Source organism: Monodon monoceros, unplaced genomic scaffold, assembly GCF_005190385.1.
Source record: "Monodon monoceros isolate NGI ecotype Baffin Bay Population unplaced genomic scaffold, NGI_Narwhal_1 Super_Scaffold_18, whole genome shotgun sequence".
In the NCBI taxonomy this organism is placed as follows: Eukaryota; Metazoa; Chordata; class Mammalia; order Artiodactyla; family Monodontidae; genus Monodon; species Monodon monoceros.
The window spans coordinates 135296213-135318962 of record NW_021703774.1 but is presented as its reverse complement, the minus strand read 5'-3'; the positions used below and the strand labels follow the sequence as shown (position 1 = coordinate 135318962).

The 22750-nt window shown below is 50.8% G+C and overlaps 1 protein-coding gene across 1 annotated transcript; it reads left to right on the top strand.

Annotated features, from left to right (window-relative positions):
- Positions 1-11661: 11661 nt before the first annotated feature.
- On the top strand, positions 11662-21874 carry TMEM61 (transmembrane protein 61). Its single transcript, XM_029230037.1, is given in 4 exon segments — positions 11662-12214; positions 16124-16247; positions 16250-16472; positions 21480-21874. Coding segments are annotated over 4 exon segments (639 nt in total). The 5' UTR covers positions 11662-12199; the 3' UTR covers positions 21757-21874.
- The last annotated feature ends 876 nt before the right edge of the window (positions 21875-22750 follow it).

Sequence of the window (22750 nt, the reverse complement as noted above, 5' to 3'; positions counted from 1 at the left end):
GGATAATGAATAACTAAGAATTATTAATCAGAAAAATGAATACAAAATAACTAGCACATTGTCTGGCACATAATAAGTATTGAAGAACAATTTATTTAATCAATTCCAAGAGGCATTTTCCCTCCAGATGTTCACATCTCTGATATGGGGAGTCATTGTAATGGTCTAATTGACAGCATCTCTTTCTCGGTGATACACAAACAAATGGTGTCATGTGATTGATGACATCTTACTGTCAATAAAATATGGTAATTGTTCGGGCTGTCCAGAATGGAGGTTGGCAAACTTTTTCTGTAAAGGTCCAGAGAGGAAAGGTTTTAGGCTTTGTGGGCCATATGGTCTCTATCACAGCTACTCAACTCTGCCATCATCGTGCCATGGACAATATGTTAATGAATGAGGATGGTTGTGTCCAATAACGCATTATTTATGGACACTGGCTTTTGAATTTCATATAATTTTCATCTGTCACAAAATATTACCCCCCTTTTGATTTGTTTCCCAACCATTTACAAATGTAAAAACTATTCTTAGTTCCCAGGCTGTACAAACACAAGAGGTGGGCTGGATTGGCCCCATGGCACCCAGACCATTAATAGGTGGTCAAGAATTGCTTTTTATCAATGTCTGTGCTTTATGCTTCTGTTACTATCTGGAAAGTTTCCAGATTTTTTCAAGCCTTACTAGAAATTATTTGTAATGATGCTTGGGGCTATCTAGAGGCAATCTGGAAACTCAGCTTGGGTAGACTGGATTCAGGAATATTTTCCTGGAGGAGATGACCCATGAGCTGGGTTTTGCAGGATGAGTTGAAAGTGTGGTGTGGGGATGGAGGCCACCAACTAAAATATGAAATACCCTGTACATGTGAGGAGCCAGGCACGGCTAACAATAGGTTCTGGGGCAAGCAGGCAATGTGGAGAGGTGAGACTAGATCACACCAGGCCTTGGACACCAGGCAAAGGGCTTTATTCCAATGCAGAAGTTCTTAATTCGAGGCTCATAAATTGTGCCTCAGAAGGCCTACGATTCTCTTGAAATTGCATGCAAAACTTTGTAAGGATGTTTATTTTTCTAAGGATGTCTGTGCCTTTGATCAAATTCTCAAAGGTGTGTGTGAGCCCAACTTAAAAATAAGATGAACACTGAAATGAATGATGAGCCATTTGCAGTAGACACCGTCAGTCAGGAGACTACCTGCCTGGCTGTTTTCCCACCTCTAGGTATACACGGTGATGGGCCTTTCGTGGGCATTTCTTTGCTACATGGCCCCACTGCCTAGCCACAGTTGACTGATCCAGGGGTGGGCACCTCACTCAACTGATAGTCCCTGGGATTTTTTATTCTTTTATTATTTATTTATTTTTTTGCTGCATTGGGTCTTTGCTGTTGTGCGCCGGCTTTTTCTAGCTGCGGCGAGCAGGGGCTACTCTTCATTGTAGTGCGTGGGCTTATCGCAGTGGCTTCTCTTGCTGCGGAGCACGTGCTCTAGGTGCGCAGGCTTCAGTAGTTGTGGCTCACGGGCTCTAGAGCTCAGGCTCAGCAGTTTTGGTGCACAGGCTTATTTGCTCAGTGGCAAGACCAGGACCAGGGATCGATCCCGTGTCCCCTGCATTGACAGGTGGATTCTTTACAACTGTACCACCAGGGAAGTCCCCTGGGATATTTTAAACCTAGACCCAAAGGTGGTAGCTGGTGTTGGTGGTAATAGAGGATAAGCCTCGGGAGTGGCAGGTGACCATGTTGCCCGTCCCGTGGAGGAAAGTAGTATGATGAGAGAATGAAACCAACATACCAGGAAAAGCAGAAATATAAAACCTCAAGTGCGAATTTCACTGGTATGTGAGTCAAGTCACCTTGACCTCCATTCCTGTCCTTTGCACGGTTACTTGAGATGGTCCACTGCCCTAATATTAAATTGATTCTTTTGTTTTTTATTCTTTTTTTAAAAAAATTTTTATTTATTCATTTATTTGGCTGTGCCGGGTCTTAGTTGCGGTATGTAGGATCTTTAGTTGCAGCATGCGGATTCTTTTTAGTTGGGGCATGCAGGCTCTTAGTTGTAGCATGCGGGATCTAGTTCCCTAACCAGGAATTGAACACGGGCCCCCTGCGTTGGTAGTGCAGAGTCCTAACCGCTGGACCACCAGGAAAGTCCCTAAGTTGATTCTTGCCTAACCTTAATCACGTTGAGTTTCTGACAAACTAAAGAATCTCAAGCAGAGGGGGATGACATGATCAGGACAGAGTTCAGAGAGGAAACTCTAGCTGCCACGAGGGGCATGAACTGGACAGAGGAGGCAGGGCCAGCAGGGAGGCTGATGCAGGGTCTCGGGGAGAGATGAGGAGGCCTGGGGTAGAGCTGGCAGCCTCAGTGTGGGGAGGAGAGGGAATGAGGATGGGCACTGGGACCTCAAGAGGATGCTCAGGTTATGGCCACGTGGTGTTGGAAATTCAGGGCAGGAGATCTGGGGCTTAGAGGGGAGGTTCTAGGCTGTATATGGAGATTTATCTGCTTAGAAGTATTGGGTGGGCCAAAAGGTGCCTTCAGTTCTTTAAGTAAAAATAAAAGACACATTTTTCATTTTCTCCAAGAACTTTATTGAACAACGTATTCACCCTTTTGTTCCACTACCTTCTACCATTTTCCAGGCAACTTCATAATTCCATCTTCCCAAAACTTTTTATCTTTTTGAGCAAAGAACTGTTCAGGTGTCTTTTACAGTCTTCCAGGAAATTGGAATTTTTTCCATTAAGAGAATTTTGTAAAGACCGAAATAAATAGAAATCCGAAGGTGCATTGTCTGGTGAATATGGTGGATGAATCAGAGCTTCCCAGGCAAGCTGTCACAGTTTTTGCCCGGTCATCAAAGAAACATGCGGTCTTGTGTTATCCTGATGGGAGATTATGCGTTTTCTGTTGACTAATTCTGGACGCTTTTCATCGAGTGCTGCTTTCAGTTGGTCTAATTGGGAGCAGTACTTGTTGGAATTAATCGTTTGGTTTTACAGAAGGAGCTCATAATAGAGGACTCCCTTCCAATCCCACCATATACACAACATCATCTTCTTTGGCTGAAGACCGGCCTTTGGTGTGGTTGGTGGTAGTTCATTTCGTTTGCCCCGCGATCTCTTCCGTTCCACATTATTGTACAGTATCCACTTTTCATCGCCCGTCACAATTTGTTTTAAAAACGGAACATTTTCATTACGTTTAAGTAGAGAATAGCATGCGAAAATATGGTCAAGAAGGGTTTTTTCGCTAAACTTACGTGGAACCCAAACATCAAAGCGATTAACATAACCAAGCTGGTGCAAATGATTTTCAACGCTTGATTTGGATATTTTGAGCATGTCGGCTATCTCCCGCGTGGTAGAATGTTGATTTTTCTCAGTTAATGTCTCGATTTGATCGCTATCAACTTCAACTGGTTTACCCAACCGTGGAGTATCATCCAGCAAGAAATCTCCAGCACGGAACTTCGCAAACCACTTTTGACACATTCGATCAGTCACAGCCCCTTCTCCATACATTGCACAAATCTTTTTCTGCATTTCAGTTGCATTTTTACATTTCTTGAAATAATAAAGCATAACATGCTAAAAATGTTGCTTTTTTCTTCCATCTTCAATATTAAAATGGCTACACAAAAATTCACCAATTTTGATGTCTTTTTTTTTTTAATGTACACTGATATGACAGCTGTCATGTACAATGTAACAAAATTGTTTCGAATGAAGTTAAAGACAACTAAGTGCTACTAGAGCCGTCTTATGGAAAAAAACCGAACGCACCTTTTGGCTCACCCAGTAGTAACTGAAGCCATGGCAGTGAACCAGGTTGTCTAGGACAACGCAGAAAGGGTCAAAGCATGCTGTGCTCAATCCAGTGTGGTCAGAGGACATCTGGTCACCAAAGAGGGTGAGGGTCACAGACCCCTGCCCAGGGCTTGTGGGGGGCGGTGCTGGGCCGTATAGTCCTTCTCCAGGGTGGCGGTGCCCTCCTGTGCAGGTAGTGGAGAAGAGGAAGCCAGGACACACTTGGCGAAGAAGCACAGGACTAGGTAGGTAGTGATCGGTGCTTGCTGGGAAGAGAAGGGAGTACCCAGTCCAGGGTGGCAAGATGAACTGATGACTAAGTGAAGCCAGATCTCCTGCCTCCACTGTCAGTGCTTTTTCCACCTCCCCTAGGCCAAAACGTATCTGGTCCAATCTCTTCAATTACTGATTTGGAAACTGAGGTCAAAGAGAGGAATGACTTGGCCAGGGTCACTCTGCAGGCTAATAACAGATTTGGAGTAAAATCAGAGCATTCAGGCCCGTCAGCAGCCTTAGCTACTGTCAAGGGCAACCTCTCATTGAACTGTTGATAAACCAGACCCAGAAAGGGTAGTGATTGCTTTGCTGCAGCTGGTGTCCTTGTTTGGGTGAATTCACTGAGCACTGATCACGGGAGACAGAGCATCTTAGGAGGGAAGTGGTGATTTGGTTGGAACGGGCTGAGGGGGAGGTTCTTATGGGACATCAGGCATTGGTTGCGTGGGGCTGGGCTGGCACAGGAGGTAGGAGCTGAGGCAGGAAATGGGGCACTTCAGAAATCCTGGGCTAGGGTTTCCCTGGTGGCGCAGTGGTTAAGAATCTGCCCGCCAATATAGGGAACATGGGTTCGAGCCCTGGTCTGGGAAGATCCCACATGCTGTGGAGCAGCTAAGCCCGTGCACTACAACTACTGAACCTGTGTTCTAGAGCCCGTGAGCCAAAACTACTGAGCCCGCATGATGCAACTACTGAGCCTGCGCTCTAGAGTCTGCGAGCCACAACTACTTAGGCCGCATGACAACTACTGAGCCCACGCGCCACAACTACTGAAGTCTGCGCGCCTATAGCCCGTGCTCTGCAGCAAGTGAAGACACCGAAATGAGAAGCCCATGTGCCACAATTACTGAGCCTGTGCTCTAGAGCCTGCGAGCCACAATTACTGAGCCCATGTGCCACAACTACTGAGTCCACATGCCACAACTACTGAGCCCACGCTTAGAGCCTGTGTTCTGCAATAAGAGAAGCCACCACAATGAAAAGCCTGTGCACTGCAACGAAGAGTAGCCCCTGCTCGCTGCAACTAGAGAAAGCTCACGTGCAGCAACGAAGACCCAACACAGCCAATAAATAAATAAATAAAAATAAATAAATAAAACAGTATGATCTTTATTAAAAGAGAAAAAAAGAAGAGAAAGAAATCCTGGGCTAGAGGAAGATGATTCCAGAAGAGCCTCTATATACCTGCAAAGAAAGCACTGAGTCTATGAACAGAGTCTAGGATTTCTATTAGACTTGGCATGGAATTAGTGAGTCCATTTCAGAGGAGGAAGGAGGAGAAGAAGAAAGAGAATTAAGCCTTGGAATAGAGTCCGAGAGCCAGAAAGGACCCCCAACTTTTTATAGGTAGGGCAACGGAGGCTGAGAGGGGACAGAGACTTGGCCAAGGCCACAAGTCACAGTCAGGACCTGAACCAGCCCCTCCTGTCTGTGAGGGCAGCTCTCTTCCCTCACGCCCCACGTCAGCCCATTGAGAATCATTCTCCCCACTGACAGGAGGGCTTGCTGTATCTTTCTCGGGATCTCTGGGAACAGCTGGCTCTTTCCCAGAATCTGCATCCTTTTATGTGTCTGTTCCCAGAGGTCATCCTGGAGTCAAGGCTGCTGCCAGCCCTGCATCCACAGAACTTTGTTTCAGTTTCCAGACAAGATTTCCTCCCCTGACTGGCGAGCATCTTCCCCATGCTCCAGGGCTGCTGGCCCAGTCTCAGCCCGCCCAGAACAGAGGCCCCAGAAGAGCCCAGGGCCGTCTCACTTGGGCAGAAAATGCCTTCCAAGGAAGCTGAGGCCTTGAGGTTCTAATCTTTTTCTTACCCACAGAGAGCAGTTTCCTTTTTTAGAACATGAACTCAGAGGACGCAGCTCCTTGCCTCTCCATGAATAGACTATCTCCCAGGCACAGAATTCCAAGAACCCACGGGGCCACTAGAGACAACGGCCTTTCAAGGTTGACTGCAGGGGGAGAGCATGTCCCTTGTAGGGTGGCTTCAGCTGGCTCTCAGAGTCTGAAAACTTCATCCTGGCACCAAGTCTGGAATCTTGAAAATTTCCCACAACCCCACTCACCCGCCTTCAAATCATCTACACTTATTCATTCTGCCCTTCACTTAACAAGTGTGTATTGAGCACCTACTATGTGTCTAGCCTCTTTGAGGCACTGGAACTTTTTGGACATATCAGATAAAACCGACAAAGATCCCTATTCACCCTATCCAAGAAATCCATATTTTAAGAGGGGAATGGTTAAAAGAGACCTCTGAACTATTTTATATATTTATCCAGAGGCAGGAGATAGAGAGCTTTGGTGTTGGATGGACCTGAGTTTAAACCTGCTCTCTTCCCTGATCTTGGGTGGCTGTTTTAACTTCTCTGAGCCTCAGTTTCCTCAATGCTAAAGTGGAGACAAAAATTCCTACTTTATCCTCAGTTGGCTAAATATTGAGTTACCATATGATCCAGCAAGTTGGCTCCTAGGTTGTACACCCGAGGGAAATGAACTTGTACACGAATGTTCACAGCAGCAGTATTCATAACATCCAAAACGGAGAAACAACTCAAATGCCCATCAGCTGATGAACAGGTAAACAAAACGTGCTACATCCATACAATGGAATATTATTTGGCAATAAACAGGAATGAAGTACTGCTACGTGCTACAACATGGATGAACCTTGAAAACAGTATGCAAGTGAAAGAAGCCAGACACAAAAGACCACATGTTGTGTGTTTCCATTCATATGAAATATCCAGAATGAGCAAATAGATCAGTCATTGCCTAAGACTGGGGGAAATGGAGGAATTAGGAGTATAATGGTTAAGGGGTGCAGAGTTTCTTTCTTTTTTTTTTTTAAAGAGAGAGAGAGAGAATTTTTTTAATTAATTAATTTTATTTTTGGCTGCATTGGGTCTTCGTTGCTGTGCGTGGGTTTTCTCTAAGTGTGGTGAGCGGGGGCTACTCTTTGTTGTGGTGCGCAGGCTTCTCATTGCTGTGGCTTCTCTTGTTGCGGAGCACGGGCTCTAGGTGCGCAGGCTTCAGTAGTTGTGGTGTGCAGGTTCAGTAGTTGTGGCGCACCAGCTCAGTTGCTCTGCGGGATGTGGGATCTTCCCGGACCAGGGCTCGAACCCGTGTCCCCTGCATTGGCAGGCGGATTCTTAACCACTGTGCCACCAGGGAAGTCCTGGTACAGGGTTTCTTTTGGGGGAATGAAAATGTTCTAAAATTGATTATGGTGATGGAGGCACAACTCTGTGGATATACTAAAAGCCACTGAATTGTACACTTTAAATGGGTGAGTGTTATGGTACATGAATTGTATCTCAATAAAGCTATTAAAAAATTCCTACCATGTAGGGCTCTTGGAGGACTAAATGACCTAAGTATACAATGTACCTAACACAGCATCTTGTATTTGGTAGTTAATGGATGCTAACTTTTAGTCTGTTGATAATCCTTAATAGGATTGTTTATACAAAAGCTTAAAAATATGTCCTTTGTCAACACAAGAATGCCGTAACCTTTGGTAATCAGTGTTGTGCCTTGAGCAGGTGGTCCTTCCCTACCCCCAGTCCCAGTCCCTTCTTTGCCTGTTGAAATCCTACCTGTATCCCAGCTCAGCTTAAATGCCACCTCTGCAACACCTCTGTGTCGGTCCACCTAGAAATCCTGGGGCATTCAAAGGCAAGCTTTCGCCACAGTCTGGCTTGTTTCCTAATTCTTTGTGAACACTGCCTCTCCATGTGTCCTGCCCTCTGTGTCCAGCACCTGGCACGGAGGACCTGATCCTGTAACGAGAGGGTTTATAGCTCACATGCTCTGTCTCCCTGGCATAGAACCTGTAATGGGCAGAATTGTCCCATGGCCCTCATAACCTTTGCCCTCTGGTTACATGGCAAGAAGAATTTCATAGATGTAATTAAGGTTTCTAATCAGCTGACCTTAAGACAGAGAGATGGGCGGGCCTAACCTAACCACAGGAACCCTTTAAAGGCAGAGTTTTCTTCCACTGGTAGCAGAAAAGGCAGAGAAATTCAAAGCGGCCTCTGAGAGCTGAGAGCAGTCCCCAGCAGGGGGAAAATGGGGCTTAGTCCTACAATCACAAGGACCAGGATTCTGCATGGAAGCAGGAATCTTGCTCAGAGCTGCCGGATAAGAGACCAGCCCAGCCCACACCTTGACTTGAGTTTGGCCTTGTGAAGCCCTCAGCTGAGAATTCAGTTGAACCTACCTTGACTTCTGACCTACGGATAATAAACAGGTGTTATCTTAAATTGCTATGTTTGTGGTAATTTGTTATGCAGCAATAGAGAACAAATATAGCATCTGTCTGTGGAGGGACATTTTATCCCCATTTTCTAAGTGAGGAGGCCCAGAGAGGTCCCATCAGTTGCCCAGGGTTGCACAGCGCACTAGTGGTAGGGCTGAGCCAGAGGCTACAGCAGGGGCTGGCAAATACTATCTGTAAAGGTCCAGACAATTAATATTTTAGGCTTTAGGGGTCATATGGTTTCTGCACTTAGGGAAATATTTTTCTCCCTTTAAGGGTTGGAGACTGGTTTTTATCTGTGAAGGGGGACATTCTGATTTCTTTTAACTTATTGATAGTTTCTGCAATGTCCAGCTATTTCTTTTTATTGGAAAAGAGGTAGGGAAGGCAGTGGTTTTACTTTTGTTAGCGTGCCCAGGGCTCTGATGGATGAATCTGTAAAGTCCTGTGGGAGCTTGGGAGAGGGACCAGATAATTCTTCTTTGGGACACTGAGGAGACATCACCCAGAGAAGGTGACCTGTGACCTGTATTAAGGGAAGTGTATGAGCTCACCAGGTGAAGCTGGTAAAAGGGAGGGCCTTTGCAGCAAAGGTGTGGTATTGTGCTTGGGACACAGTGGACAGTAGTTCAGGAGTGGCATGGGAGGAGTGCAGGAAATGAAGCTGGTGTCGTTATTCTGAGGGCAGCGGGAAGCACTGCAAGTTTAGGCAGGTGAGGGACTTACTGGGATGCTGCTTTGGAAGCTCAAGCTGGTGCCTGATGATGGGCAGAGAGCCTGAAGTCAGAGAGGCCAGCAAGAGGTGGGTAGCAGCAGCCCAGGCTGTAACTGAGGAAGGGCCAGTGTGGCAAAAAAGGAGAAGTACATGTGGGTGTGGAAGATTCAGGCGGATGTGGATTTCAGCACTTACTCTGCCACTCCCCACTCCCAGCCCCCCACTTATCAGCTGTGTGACCCTGAGAAGGTATCAATATTTCTCTCTCAGCCTTGATGAATTGACTGAAGTGACAGTTCAATGGGAAAAGCACTGACTGGTGACGTCCAGTAAGTGGGTGCAAGTGGTAGTCCCCTCCCCCACACCTGCAGGCAAAGGCTGGTGACCGATTTTCTGCTCTGAGTTGCCCAGTGGTGCCGGGGAAAGCCTGAGGCTGATTGTTCAGAAAGGACCTGCAAGTATTCCCAAGCCTACATGGTCCCCACAGTGCCTGGGCATCATGGCAGACTCCGGGGGCTGGGACCAGAGCCCCCAAAAGTGGGGAAGAGGAAGATGGAGCCAGAAGAACTGGACCAGATCCTCAGGTTCGAATCAACACCCGGTCCCAGTCTCCTCTGGTCCTGGCTCTGCTGGGTCTGGCTGGGCCCTGCACCAAGTCACATCTGGTCCCTGCCCTCATGGTGGTCCCCATCAACTAGGGGAGATTCACAAACTGAACCATCATGTAATACGAGAGCGTACCCAAGCCAGCTCCTCATAGGTAAGGTCTTACTAAACTAGGAGGCCCTCATAGCTTCCCTGGGAAGGAGGTACCATTGTCTCCATTTTATACATAAGGAAACAGCAGCTTAAAGAGAAGGACGTGGCCAGAATTTTTCGGCCTGGAAGTGGTTGAGTCAGGACAGAAGTTACAACCAGGCCACCACCTCCAGGGCGTGAGTGTCCAGCCTGGGCCAGGGGACTCGGGTTCCAGCAGGGTCAGGTGTGTGCCCAGGCCCTGATCTCAACCTTATCAGCCTGTGACCTGTGACCCTGGGGAAGGAGAGTCTGGATCAGTGAGGGACCCACACCGGCGTGGATGCCTGCCCCTGGAGAAATGGGTGGAGCTGACAACTTCACGGCCTCCAGATGCTCACTCATATCCCCCCTGAGCAGGCCCACAAGGGCACCGAGAAGGCTGCTTGTCCCCACCTCCAGATTAAGCAGAGCAAAGCTGAAGGAGGTCCTGGTTTGAGGTCTACCTGATCCCTATCTCAGCTCAGCCACTTGTGAGTTCTTTAGACTTGCACAGGCCTTTGCCCCTCTCTGAGCCTCAGTTTTCTGTCTGTAAAATGGGAACGCTTACATAGACCACACACACAGTGAAGATGAAATGAGATAACATGTAAAAGGACCTCACTGGTCAGAGGAGTCGGTGCTTAGAGAATGCTAAAACTCTCAGGTGGCATATTTCCTCAGAGACAAGGAGTTTAAAAATTGGGGGCCTGGGCCCTGGCGCTGACCTGCTCTGTGACTCTGAGACAGTGGTTCCCCCTCGCTGAGCTTCAGATCTCCACTGGACAGGCTGCTCTGACCTCCCCGTGTCCCTGGGTTGGTCACGGAGTTGGTCGCCACCGGCTCAGTGGGGAATCCTTGGCCATGGCTGAGGGGAATCCGCCCAGTCCCCTGGCTTGTTGGAGCAGCAGGACGAAACATAAACAAAACCCAGACCTCAGCTGGTCCGGAACCACCTCCCTTTGACCCACATGAAATTGTCGAGGTTTTACCTGCCTGTGACTTCGCCCAGGCTTTGCACATGCTGCTCCTTCAGCCTGGATGCTGCCACCCCATTCCTACCTTCTACAACAGGTGTCCTCCCAGAGAAGACTTCACACAAGCACACACGCTGACCCTTCTCCAGGCCCCTAAATCACCTGTCCATAAAATCTGCCTCCTGCCTGCACTTGTGAAAGGGCTGAGCTCTATTAACCTGCTCAGCTTAACTCATTCAATCCCTGAAGACCTGTGAGCTGGGGTCCTCAGCCCTCCTTGGACACAGGAGGGAGTAGGTTCAGAGAGGTTAAGGTCACACAGGAGGTGGGAGGCCCTGCTCTCAAGCCCCCCTCTCCTGGCCTCTCACTGCCTGGGTCAGTGACTTCACTCGTTTAGAGGCTGGGGAAGCACTTAAATGCCTTCTGTTATTTCAGAGAATGCCTTCCTCCTGGGGATGTGAGAGCCTGGAGGGCCCGGGAGGGCTTGCTGTCCGATTGACTGCTGTGAGAAGAAAAAGCCAGTTGTCAAGGAGTATGCGGTAAACAGTCAAGTGACTTTCCCTCCTTGGGCCTCAGTTTCCCTTCCTGTAGAATGGGAGTGAGGAGGCCTGGGCTTCACAGCCCTCTCAGGCTGAGCGCCGATGGCTCTCAGAAGAGTTAGTGTCCGGTTCCCAAGCCCGCCCCCGTGGAGCAGTGGGGGCGGGATGGCCCCAAGGACTGCGGGTTCCCGACAGTTCCAGGGAGGTTCTGGTTAAGGGCTCCCCCCGCGCTGGGAAACCCCGACCTCCGCCAGCCCAGGTCGCGCTGTCGCTTTAAGGTCAGGCGCGGCACCTGGAGCCGCCTGGAGCCGCGCCACCCTGGAGTCTCCGCAGGCCCTGCGGCCGCGAGGACGCAGATCCGAGGAGAGGTGGGGCCGGCCGCTCCCTGAGCCCCGAGCCCAGGGTCCAGGCCGCAGTCGGCCAAGCCCGAAGCGTGGGCGGGAGCCAGGGGGTGATCATCACCGGAGTCTACAGCGAAGCCGGACTCCACGCGCCCCTCGGCGCCCCCACCCGGTGGCCGAGACCCTGCGCGGTGAAGCGGGCTCTGCACCGCTCCCACCGGGTCGGGGCGGCGATCGGACGGGACGCACGGCGGCGGACGAGACGCCCTGGACCAGACCCGGAGCCGGACAGTAGCGCTTCTGCGGGCTCGGAGAGCTGGGCTGGGGGACGGTCGCCGGGCCGCCCCTAACGCCGGGCGCCCCCTGCAGACCAGAGAGACCGCCCTTCCCAGGTTCGCTCTGCTCACGGGCGCGACAACCATCATGCCTTCACGTGACTCCGCTCGGCTCGCCAGGCTCCCCGCTCCGGGACCACGCCTGACCCTGCAGCGCGATGGCTGCGCGCAAGGTGGGTATAAGCTTCCTTCTCTCCCCGCCCTTGGAAGCATCTCGGCTCCTCCTAATCCAGCCACCCCACCCACCCACCCCCGACCCCTTCCCTTCACCTTGACCTCAGTGACTTGGTGAGCAGAGTCTGGACACCCAAGTCTCCTCCTAACTGTGTTCTAACTTGTTGGGTGGCCTTGGACCATGGCGCTCAGAGCCTCAGTTTACCCGGGGTTACACGAAGATGGTTTGGAACACTTCTTGTTCAGATGGTTTAGTTCTTTACAGAAAACTGGCACCTAAAGTTCCCCTGTTGGTAGCAGGGATAGTACGATATTATTTGTGCCCATTTTACAAAGGAGGGAACTGAGGCATGGAGAATCTAGGTAACTTACCCAGTGTCAGAGCCAGGGTCCATCCTCTCTGTCAAGCTGTGTCACTCTTTGCCATCTTGCCACCTCATCTTCACAACTTGCTCCCCAGGAAGTTGTGGAATTTGAGCTCAGAGATGTTGGGCCGCCTGATCAAGGTCACAGAGCTAACAGAGTGGCTATAGTCAGAGGCAGTGATAACTCTGGCTGGTGGAGGTGGGGTGGCAGCAGCAGAAAGGCTTCTGGGAGGAGGTGTATTTGGCATGGGTCTTGAAGGGGGGTGTGAAATGAGGGCCCTGAATGGGGACAGAGGGCTCCCCAGGAGCGGCAGGTGTAGGGGACCCCAGGAGTTTGGGTGCATGGGTGGGGGGGATATGAGGGAGCTGGAAGGAGGGGCCAGCCTGGCAGCCTGACTGAGTGCCAGATTGGGAGTGGGACTCCTCTGGGATTAGAGACGTTTCCTCCCTGCCCGGGGCTGGGGTTATGCCCTCCAGGGCAGGGAGCCCTTTCTTCCTCCCCCACCAGGGTCCAGGGTACACTACTGTGAAGGGTGAGTAAACTGCCTGAAGACCATGTCTCTGAAATGGGCCAGGGGAATCTGGGGCACGACACCCTTCCCATAAGCCATCAGAGCCCCGATCTGTAACAATAATGAAGACCACCTCACAACAGAACAGGCTGTCCTTCATCCAGCTGGACGTTGACGCCTTCCATCTCCCGGGGGTGGTAGGTCATTGCGTGCTCTGCCTGCCCATGGTGGATCCACGTGGAGGGAGGGAGACTCACACAGAAGATGACAGCATCCAGTGAGAACATGCTAAGGGGAATTCCAGGGGCTTGTCTGAGGTCTGGGACCATTTGAATCAGGAAGGAGGGCAGAGCATTTTAGAAGGTGGGATCTGCCCGTGCTGAAGATTTACAAATGCATCTATTCACGGCACGGTCTCAACTTTATATACTGAAAAATACAGATGGATCTAGCTATGCACACACAGGGATTTGATTCAGACTCGACCTGGTTCAAATTTGGCACTGACCTTGGACAAGCTGTCACCCTCGAAGCTCCAGTGTCCTCAGGACATAATGCTGTTGTAGGATTAAGATGTTGGGTACCTGTGAAGTGCTGGATGTGGTTCCCAGCGCCTGTAAAGGCCCAGTACACGTCTGCTGCCGCCATCATCAACCATGCAGGCCAAGGGAGGGCTGGAAAGGAAGCATTCACTTGCAGATCATGCTCATCTCTGTGGGGCAGCATTAATGATGATTTGTATTTTGCATTTTTATTCTCTTCTGTGGTTTTCTCCTCTTCTCCGCAATGAGGAGCTATTGCTTTTATAGAAATTTAAAAGCATCGTAAGTTACCTTACTCAGGAGTGAGTTCTGCAAGGGTTGAGACACACAGCTGTATATGGCTTTGGGCAAAGTCCCTCACCTTTCTGGGTTCAGTCTCCTCATTTGCAAAACAGGAATTTCTTTCCCTGCCCTGACCATCCACCTCAGTTGTGGTGAGTCGGATGAGATTCCAGGTATGAAGCGGAACTGTCAAGTGCCATTATATACAGGCAAAGGGTTACCGTTATAGATTTGCTGTGTTTTTTTTTCCCCCCAAGCTGATTTCTCCAGCTTTTCCTTCTGACAGCCTCTCCTCGCTGTCTGACTTTGGAAAGACTGTAGTCAGGTTCTTTTTCTCTTCCCCAGAAAATGCCTTGAGCTGGAGACAGGAGGCCTTGCCCCATAGACAAATTCACAGGAAGAGAATTGAAGGTAATTTACAAGTGGCATTTTTCTAAATGCTTCTGGTGGCCTGGAGGCTCAGAAAGATTGGGGTCCACTCCTCGAGCATTACATGTATACATTCTCTCTTTCTCTCTCACGTGCATACACACACACATACACACACACGTTTTTAAACACATCTGGGAACATGCCCTTTTGAAATCTAAAGGCTCACCTACTAGATCTTGAACTGCCTTTGAATGGCTGCACAGCAGGTCATCATTTGATGCACCACATTAGGCTGGGCAAGTCCCCATTTGTAAGGCTGACGATTGAAGCCTTCCTAAGGTCTGTGAGTTCCCCAGCCCCCTCCTTCACCGGCTCAACTTTTGGAAGAGGAGAGGGGCCCTCTGTAAGTTCTGCTAGCAGCCTGTTAGAGAGCCTGTCCTTTGTACAGGTGAGGAGACAGGCCCGGAGCAGTTGAGAGGCTCACCCCAGGACACGGCTGGTGAGCTGTACTGTAGGGACTAAAACCAGGCTCCAAGGCTGGGTGCTATAGCAGCTGGAATCTTATGTTCCCTCCCCTCTCCCAGCCCCTCCCAACTGCGAGAGGGGCTTTCCACACAACAAGGTTTATTCAGCAACGCTGTTTCTCATTTAGGAGAATTTCTTCAACAAATGTTTATAGAGCAGCTACTATGTGCTAGGCACTGGGGGTTATAGCAGTGAACAGGGCCTATACAGACCCTGCCCCCAGGAAGCTTCCTGTGTGGTAAGGACAATAAGCAAAGGAGAAACCAAACAGGCAGGATAAAAGCTTGGTCCAAGAAAGCCCAGGGGACTCCAAGTTTAAAGTGTCCCCAGGGAAGGCTTCTCAGGTGAGGGCCAAGCTGAGCTGGGAGGGGAGACGCAAGTTACCAGGCAGAGGGAACAGTATGTACAGCAGCCTAGAGGTTGGCTTTGGGGACAGCCCCTTCCTGTCTGCATAATCTGGAGCCAGGGCTCCTCCCAGTTATTTTTTTCCCCCTGGGCATTTTGTCTTTGCCTCATTGAGATAACACTGTGCACATAATTTGGCAAACTAAGTTGAAACAGGTCAGATATCATAAGCATTTACTCCGTTGTTAAACATTTGTGTTGAGCTTTTAAAAAAATGAGTCATGAATATTCCATCTAGAGTTTATGCCGTGGTTTACTCACCCTTTCCCTATAGTTGGACACTTAGGCTCTTTCCAAATTACAACCATTAAAAATAAGGCCATGGTGAACATCTTTTTGCACAAAGGTTTGCTTTGTGTCATGAATTTCAACTTCAGGCTTCTCAGTGCCCCTTTCCCACTAGCTCCTTTACCCACCCCCAGTTTCAATATCTTCCTCTGTCAAATGGAGATAAGAGCATTGACCTTTCCAGACTGTGACGAAGGTGAAGTGAGGCAAGGCGTAACCAGCAAGCCTCTCTCCTGGCAGGCCTGGCGGACCCCGCAGCGTTCACTCTTCTCCCTCCCAGCCTGCAGTGGGGAGTCTCATGCACACCAGGCTGGTGAGGCCTCTGAGTCCGGGGGGAGTCCTGGAGTGAACCCAGCCACACTTAACTGAGCTCCTACCAGGTCCCAGGTGTGGTGCTAGGAACTTGAGACACATTATTTGTGGCCTTCAGAACAGCCCTGCAAAGTTGGGAGCATCATCTCCATTTCACAGATGAGGAAACTAAGGCACAGAGAAGTCAAATGACCCCTCTGAGTTTGCACAGTGACCTCAGGCAGGAGGACTAAAATCCAGTCTCTGGTACCCAACAGGCCTCTCACGGGCCCCGTTTCCTCTTCTCTCTCCTTCTCGGTGTCCAGACGTGTGACAGCGGCTGTGTGGCCTCCACCCTGTGCTACTGCATGACGGTCACCGGCATGGTGGTTCTGGTGGCCGGGACACTCTGCTTCGCCTGGTGGAGTGAAGAAGATGCAGAAGAAGAGCCAGCCAGCCGGCTCTGCCCACAGGACGCCCTGAGCCTGAGGCCCCCGGTCCCCTGTTCAGGTCGGTCAGCTTCTTCTGCTGCGGTGCAGGTGGCCTGCTGCTGCTCTTCAGCCTGCTGTGGTCTGTCAAGGCCAGCACCAAGGGGCCGCCTCGATGGGACTCATATCACCTCTCCAGAGACCTGTACTACCTCACTGTGGAGCCCTTGGAGAAGGAGAGCTGCAGGTCAGCAGGGCTGGGTGGAGGCCACAGGTGGGGCACTGTCACATCATCATGCATTTGCTCAGCAAACTTTCATGGGGTTTCTCCTCTGGACCAGACGTTGCCTATGCCCTGGGGTCTTGGAGGCTGATCAGCACTCCTGGAAGAGTTTAAAGTCCCTCGACAGAGGCAGACTTTGACAAATCAGAGTAGTTAAAGCTGTGAAAGAGGACAGACATGGTTCTGTGGGGACATGGAGAAATCCAGGAAGGCTTCTTGGAGGAGGTGGCAGCAGAGCTCAGCATACAATAATAGCAAATGCCTGTATAGTACTTAAATGAGATGATGTATATGAAGAACTCAGCCCAGAGCCTGGCGCACAGTAGGTGCACAACAAATGTCAACTTTTCCTCAAGTAGATAAGGTGGAGAGAAGTGTTTTAGGCAAGCAGAAGAGCGTGTGCAAAGGCCCAGGGGTGAGGTGGGGAATGGAGACAAAACCTTGCATTTGGACAATATTTCTCATCTTTTTTTTCATTATCATTCCCTCTAAGGAGACTTTTTAGGCATTTTTTTCTTCATCCTCCCCCATGAAATGTTAATACCACAGATATACTACATATTTGGTCTGTATGTATATTTGTGCTTTATATGTAAACACAGTATCAGCAAGAGTCCAAGAACCAATTTTTGCCCTATTGAGAATGCATGTATCTTACATGCTCTTATGTACTTACTCATTCACCAAGTATCAGCTGGGCAGGCATATCAGGGGCCTGCATACATCTTCCCCAGTCTAACCTACCTGCAAGGTAAGAATTACTGTTGTCTTTTACAGAAAAAGAGGGTGAGGGTTATACAGCTAGAAAGTAGCAGAGCCTGCTGGCTGTGAAGTGCGCATTCCCCCACACCATTCTGTAAGCACTGGATTTGCATGTACTAAGGGCTAAGCCATATATTTGGCAACTGGCCTCGGACCTGGGCACCCTTCTTCCCTTGGTTAGAGGGAAAAATGCATTCTGAGTTAAAGAAAGTAACAGATTAGTCCCTGCTACTGGCCTGTGACTCCTTGAGGTCACAGACAATAAAGTATTCAACAGAAGCCCCTTATTCCAATGGTCAGGCCTTAATTTGACTATTAGAGGGAAGGGCAGGGCCTTGGGGACTCTTCTCAGCTGAGAAACCTGGGTCTCAGAGAGACCAGTGACCTACCCGGTCACACAGTCGGTTAATGGTCAGTTGGAACCAGACCAGGCCTCGGGGTGCTCTGGACTGGAGCCTGTCCCTCCCCGCCCAGCCTGGCCTGAGCACAGAAGGTAGGTGTTGTCTGTAGACACAGCCGTGTTGACCCAACAGGGTCCGGGGCATAGCTGCATCTGTCAGGTGGGGCCACTTGGCCTTCATTCCCAGCCGGGCCAGGGAGGAGCCTACCCAGGAGGCTGTGGGGTGCTCATGGCCCATCAGGTTCAGAGACCAGGTCTTAGATTCAGAGCTGGGGTGGCTGGATGTTGGAGAGGCTGCTTCTGCTAATGGCTCTTTCTTGTCCCTGGGGCCGAGCCACCCTGGCCCTCCTGCTGAGAACCCAGCATCTGGGCCCCATGGGGAGGCCACTCAGCTGTCCCTGCCCCCAGGGTCCTTGCTCTCTGCAGGTAACTCTAGGTTAGAGAGAAAGGCCTTCTAGGCTGATGACTTGGGCAGGTCCATTTCTCTCTTGGGGCCTCAGTTTCCTCATTTATTCATCTACTTATTCTTTCCTGCATTTCACCAACATTTACTGAGTACCTAACTATGCAGAGCGCTGACAATGCAGCAGTGGATGAAACAGACAAAACCCCTCCTCTCAGGGGCTCCCATCTTAAGTGTGAGCCCTAAATGAGGTGCCTGGATGGGAAGCCTCCTGGGACACCCCCCCACTCCCGCTGACGCCTCAGTAAGTACAGCAGAAAAAGCGTGGGTCTAGTCAGACACGAGGCTTTCAGTGTCTGCTCTTTCTTTTCTAAGCTCTGTATTCTTGAGCCTGTTACTTAGACTCTCTCAACCATGTCTAGTTCTTCCCCTGTCAATCCTGGAATTTTCCCTAGGATTGCTGTTAGGCTCAGATGAGATGATAGATGGGGAGGTGTATTCACTGCAAAGTTTGCTGTTCTTCCCGCACTTTCATTTTATGATGTGCTCTCATGCCTCCTGATTTGAGCCTCACTGCTTATGAGGCAGTGTAAGGATTAGATCCATTTTGCAGATGAGAAAGCTGAGGTGTGGAGAGATTAGGGCTCAGGGTTGGGGGAGCTGTGATGGGTGGAGTTGGCGTGGGTTTTGCAAACAGGCAGAGCTGGGGCTTTGCCGCTTCATTGGAGTGCGGCCTCCACTCACCTGTGCAATGGCTGAGGGCTGCTACCCCCAGGCTTGTCATGAAAGTGAAATAAGATTAGAGAGCTTGAGTGTTGGGTATACAGCGTTTCACCCCTGGTCCCTGTCCCCTTTCCCTACTGTGTTTGCTTGACTCAGCTGAATAATGGAAGAGCTGGTGCCAGGCTCAGATCTCACGTCCCCACCAGGCTCCAGAGAGTGGGGTGAGCCCCAGCCTCGGTGGAGCTTCCTGTGCATGGGGACCACAGTGGCCAGCCCGCCCCACACGGCTGCAGGGGGCCACATCCAGAATACACCACAAATGGGCCTGCCCCTGAAGTGTGCAATATGGACACCCTGAACTTCATGTTCCCCAAGTTTCCAGCCTGCTGGACCATGACTCTGGCAACCTGGGGCCGGGTGGGCCCAGCTGGCTAGGTGAGGTGGCATGAGGGATACTGCACCTCTGCCCTCGAAGCAAACTTCCTGCTGTGGTCTGATCTCACCTGCCACCTGTGCCCTGCTCTGCCAGCTGTTGCCTGCTGGAGAGGCCCCAGGCATACCCAAAACCTGACTCATGTCTCTGGGGCTTGGAGAAGTAGGGAGCAGCAGGGCCGTGACTGGGAGGTGAGCAGGGCAGGAGATGTGGGGTTCTGGAAGCCTAATCACCCATATTTTCCTGAGCGTTGTCAAAGCATTTTCCATTTTTCCCTCTCCCTGAATCTACAAAATGGGAATTGTTATCCTCATTTTATAGATGAGGAGAAAGTCTCAGAGAGGCTGTGAACATAGCCTAGGTCACACAGCAATTGAACCTAGTTTGCCTACCTCCAGGAGCAATATTCTTTGCCTGCCCTCACCTCAAAGGATGCTGGGAGTCAGAGGCAGGTGAGACCCCTTATCTGATTTCTCAGCTGCAGGGCTCCTGGGCTTCTGAGGAGGAGGGTCTGTGAGAGAAGTTTGCAAAAGCACTGGAAGGGGAGCCCAGCTTGGGCTCTTGGCTGGTGCCCTCCATCAGACTGGCACACAGCCTGCTCCATGACCTTGGTCACGTGGTCCCAGTGGGCTGCTCTTAGAGCTGTGGTGGGCGTGGGCTGAGAAGATACGTTGCCCATAGAAGGGCCATGTCCACGGGGGTGATGGGCGCTCACCTGAGGGGCAGCAAATTCCTGGCACAGCTGCCCCATCACCACTGGAGCGAAGACCCCTCCACCACCTGTCTGTCCTCTGGCCAGCCTCCTGCCATCGGTCTTCCCCTGTCTAGACAGGCTGGTATAGATTGAACTAATTTGCTGCTGGCTCCAAACTGATGGCCTTGGGCAAGTGACAGCCTCTCTGAGCCTGTGTGGCTCCTGCTAGCAGCAGATCTGTGATAACTTTTGTTACCTACACCCCTGCCTCATGGAGACCTTTGAGATTTTGTTACCAGCTCCCATTTATGGAGCATGTGCTAAGTGTCCCTGTATTACCTCATGTAATCTTCTTACGGTCCTGTGAGGTAGATGCCCTTATTGTCCCTATTTACAGATGGCGAAACTGGGGCCTAGGTTAATAGAGTTACTGACTCATGATCTCCCACCGAGAATGTGGCTGACCAGCCAGTGCTGACTCATAGCCAGCCCTCGAGCCACTTGGGGTGGGAGGGGACCTCCAAGGTCACCTAGTCAACCTCCATATCTGGCAGTATCTTCCCAAAGCAGAAGCAGTCCAGACAGAGGATCAGTGACCCTCCCACCCCCAAGGTCCTGGGAGGGGAAGGGGCCCTGACTTCCCAGAGATGACCCCCCCAGGGCCCTGGGAGGACCGAGGGCCAGCCTCATTCCCATCAGCATTGTTGTGGCTGGGATGCAAGTGACCTGTTCTTGGAATCTAGTGGGCAGAGCCTGGTCAGAGGAGCCTCAGAGGATCTGGTCTGTACCTCAAGTCCCTCCAGGGTGGTTCATTTGGGGGAGGTGGGGGAAAGTCACAGGAAAGCCAAGCTCTTTAGAGATGGATAGGGTTGCCTGGGTAGAGAGTGAGCTCTCCGTCTCTGGAGGTATGCAAGTAGAGGTAATCACTTGGTGGACTTATCATATCAGGGCCTCAAGCATCCAGATGGGCAGGGGAATTGAGGTCTTGCATCCTGCCCTGGGCATCCACAACTCCAGATTTTGTAAGGGAGATGGTTACAGTAAGCTGGAAGTCTTTCTCCCCATTGATCATCACTCAGTCTTTCAACAAACATCCCCAAGCATCAATCCCTGGACACCCAAAGTCAGTCCCTGCCCTAGGGGGTAACCAGCTGGGGTCAAGAGTGACAGAAGGGAGAGGACTGTGGGGACCCAGAGGAGGGAGTGGGAGATTTGCTAGGGGAGGTCAGGAGAGCTCCCCGGAGGAGACTCAAAGGACAAGTGGGGATTGACCAGCAGGGAAGGGGTGAGGGAGGTGGGAAGGACTTTGCCTGTCGAGAGAACTGAGGAGACAGAGGGTGTGGTGAGCCCATGTGGGGAACCAACTGTATGGAGAACTAACTATAGCACAGGGAGGGTGCAGTTCGGGGAGGTGAGGTTGGCAGGGGCTGGCTGATGTCAAGCTTCAGCTGTGTCTATGGGGCCCTGGGGAGCCTACAGCCTTCCTCGCTCTCTTCCTGGCACGCAGTAGGGTTTTGCCCCACCCCCTGCTCACAGCCTCTCTTCTGTCCCTGTAGGACCCCAGAGGTGGTTGCCATTCCCACTTATGAGGAGGTCGTGCACTGCCGACTGGCTGAGGGGCCCCTGACACCACCTGCATACCCCGTGGAGGAAGACCCGGAGCGCAGTGCCTCGGGGGATGCCCTGCTTGGGGCCCAGCCCCCCTTGCCTCCGCCCAGCTACGAGAGCCTCATCCTCGCTGACGGTGGCTTCTCTGGAGAGACAACACCTGGGGCTGCATGCTCCTGCCCAGGCCCGGTTCAGATTGCAGGGGAGGAAGTTAAAGGCTTCTAGCAGGCCTGGAAGCCAGAAACAAATGATGGGCTTCTTCTAGCATCTAGTACAGTGCCTGGTACACAGCAGGCACTCAGTGTTGCTGAATGCTGTTTTATTTTTCTATTGCTGTGTAACAAATGGCTTGAAATAAATCCATTTCATTCTCTCTCATGATTCTGTGGGTCACCTGGGCCCAGCTGGGTGGTTCTGCCCCACGTGACACTGGTGGGGCTGTAGTCTTCAGGGCCCAGCTGGGCCGGCACGCCCAAGATAGCACACTCACGTGGCTGACAGTACTGGCTGTCAGCTGGGAAATGTTCTTGTGCCGATGAGAAAATTGAGGCCCAGAGGCACAGCCAGGACTGGCCCAAGGGAACACACTGAGTTTATAACCAAAAGAACATGGACTCTGAATTCAGACCACCTGTGGCTGGGTTCCACCAGGTACCCGCTGGTGAGTGACCTTGGACAAGTGACTTTAACCTCTCTCTGCCTCAGTTTCCTCATCTGTAAAATGGGAATTGGGAATTACAAAGGCACCAGCCCCTACCTTAGAGAGCTGAGTTTTGAGGATTAAATGAGATAACAGTTGACATTATGAGATCACACTGACCCTGCAGGCTCAGTGCTAATGCATCAAACAATAAATGCAGACTTCTTAGCACAGAGGCTGGTGTCTCTTAAGTATGCAGTGATTGTTAGATTTTGTTAGTAAAGGTAACCCCCTCCACCAGGTGCCTCTGCTTCTATACCTCCTGTGACAGGGAGCTCGATACCTCTTCTTATATTCCAGATAGGCAGAAGGGTCTGCTTTCACAATGTCATATCCCATTCACAGATGAGAAAACCAGCCCAGAGAGGCTAAGTAACCTTCCCAGGGGCGCTCAGCCAGCAGGAGTTCAAAGTCCTGGGGCTCAGTCAGCTGTGTAGGGACACTATTCCCTGAGGGCCTACCATTTACTGGGCCAGGCTCTCTGCTGTTGTTTCACAACCTCAAGGCCTCTCTGCTGCA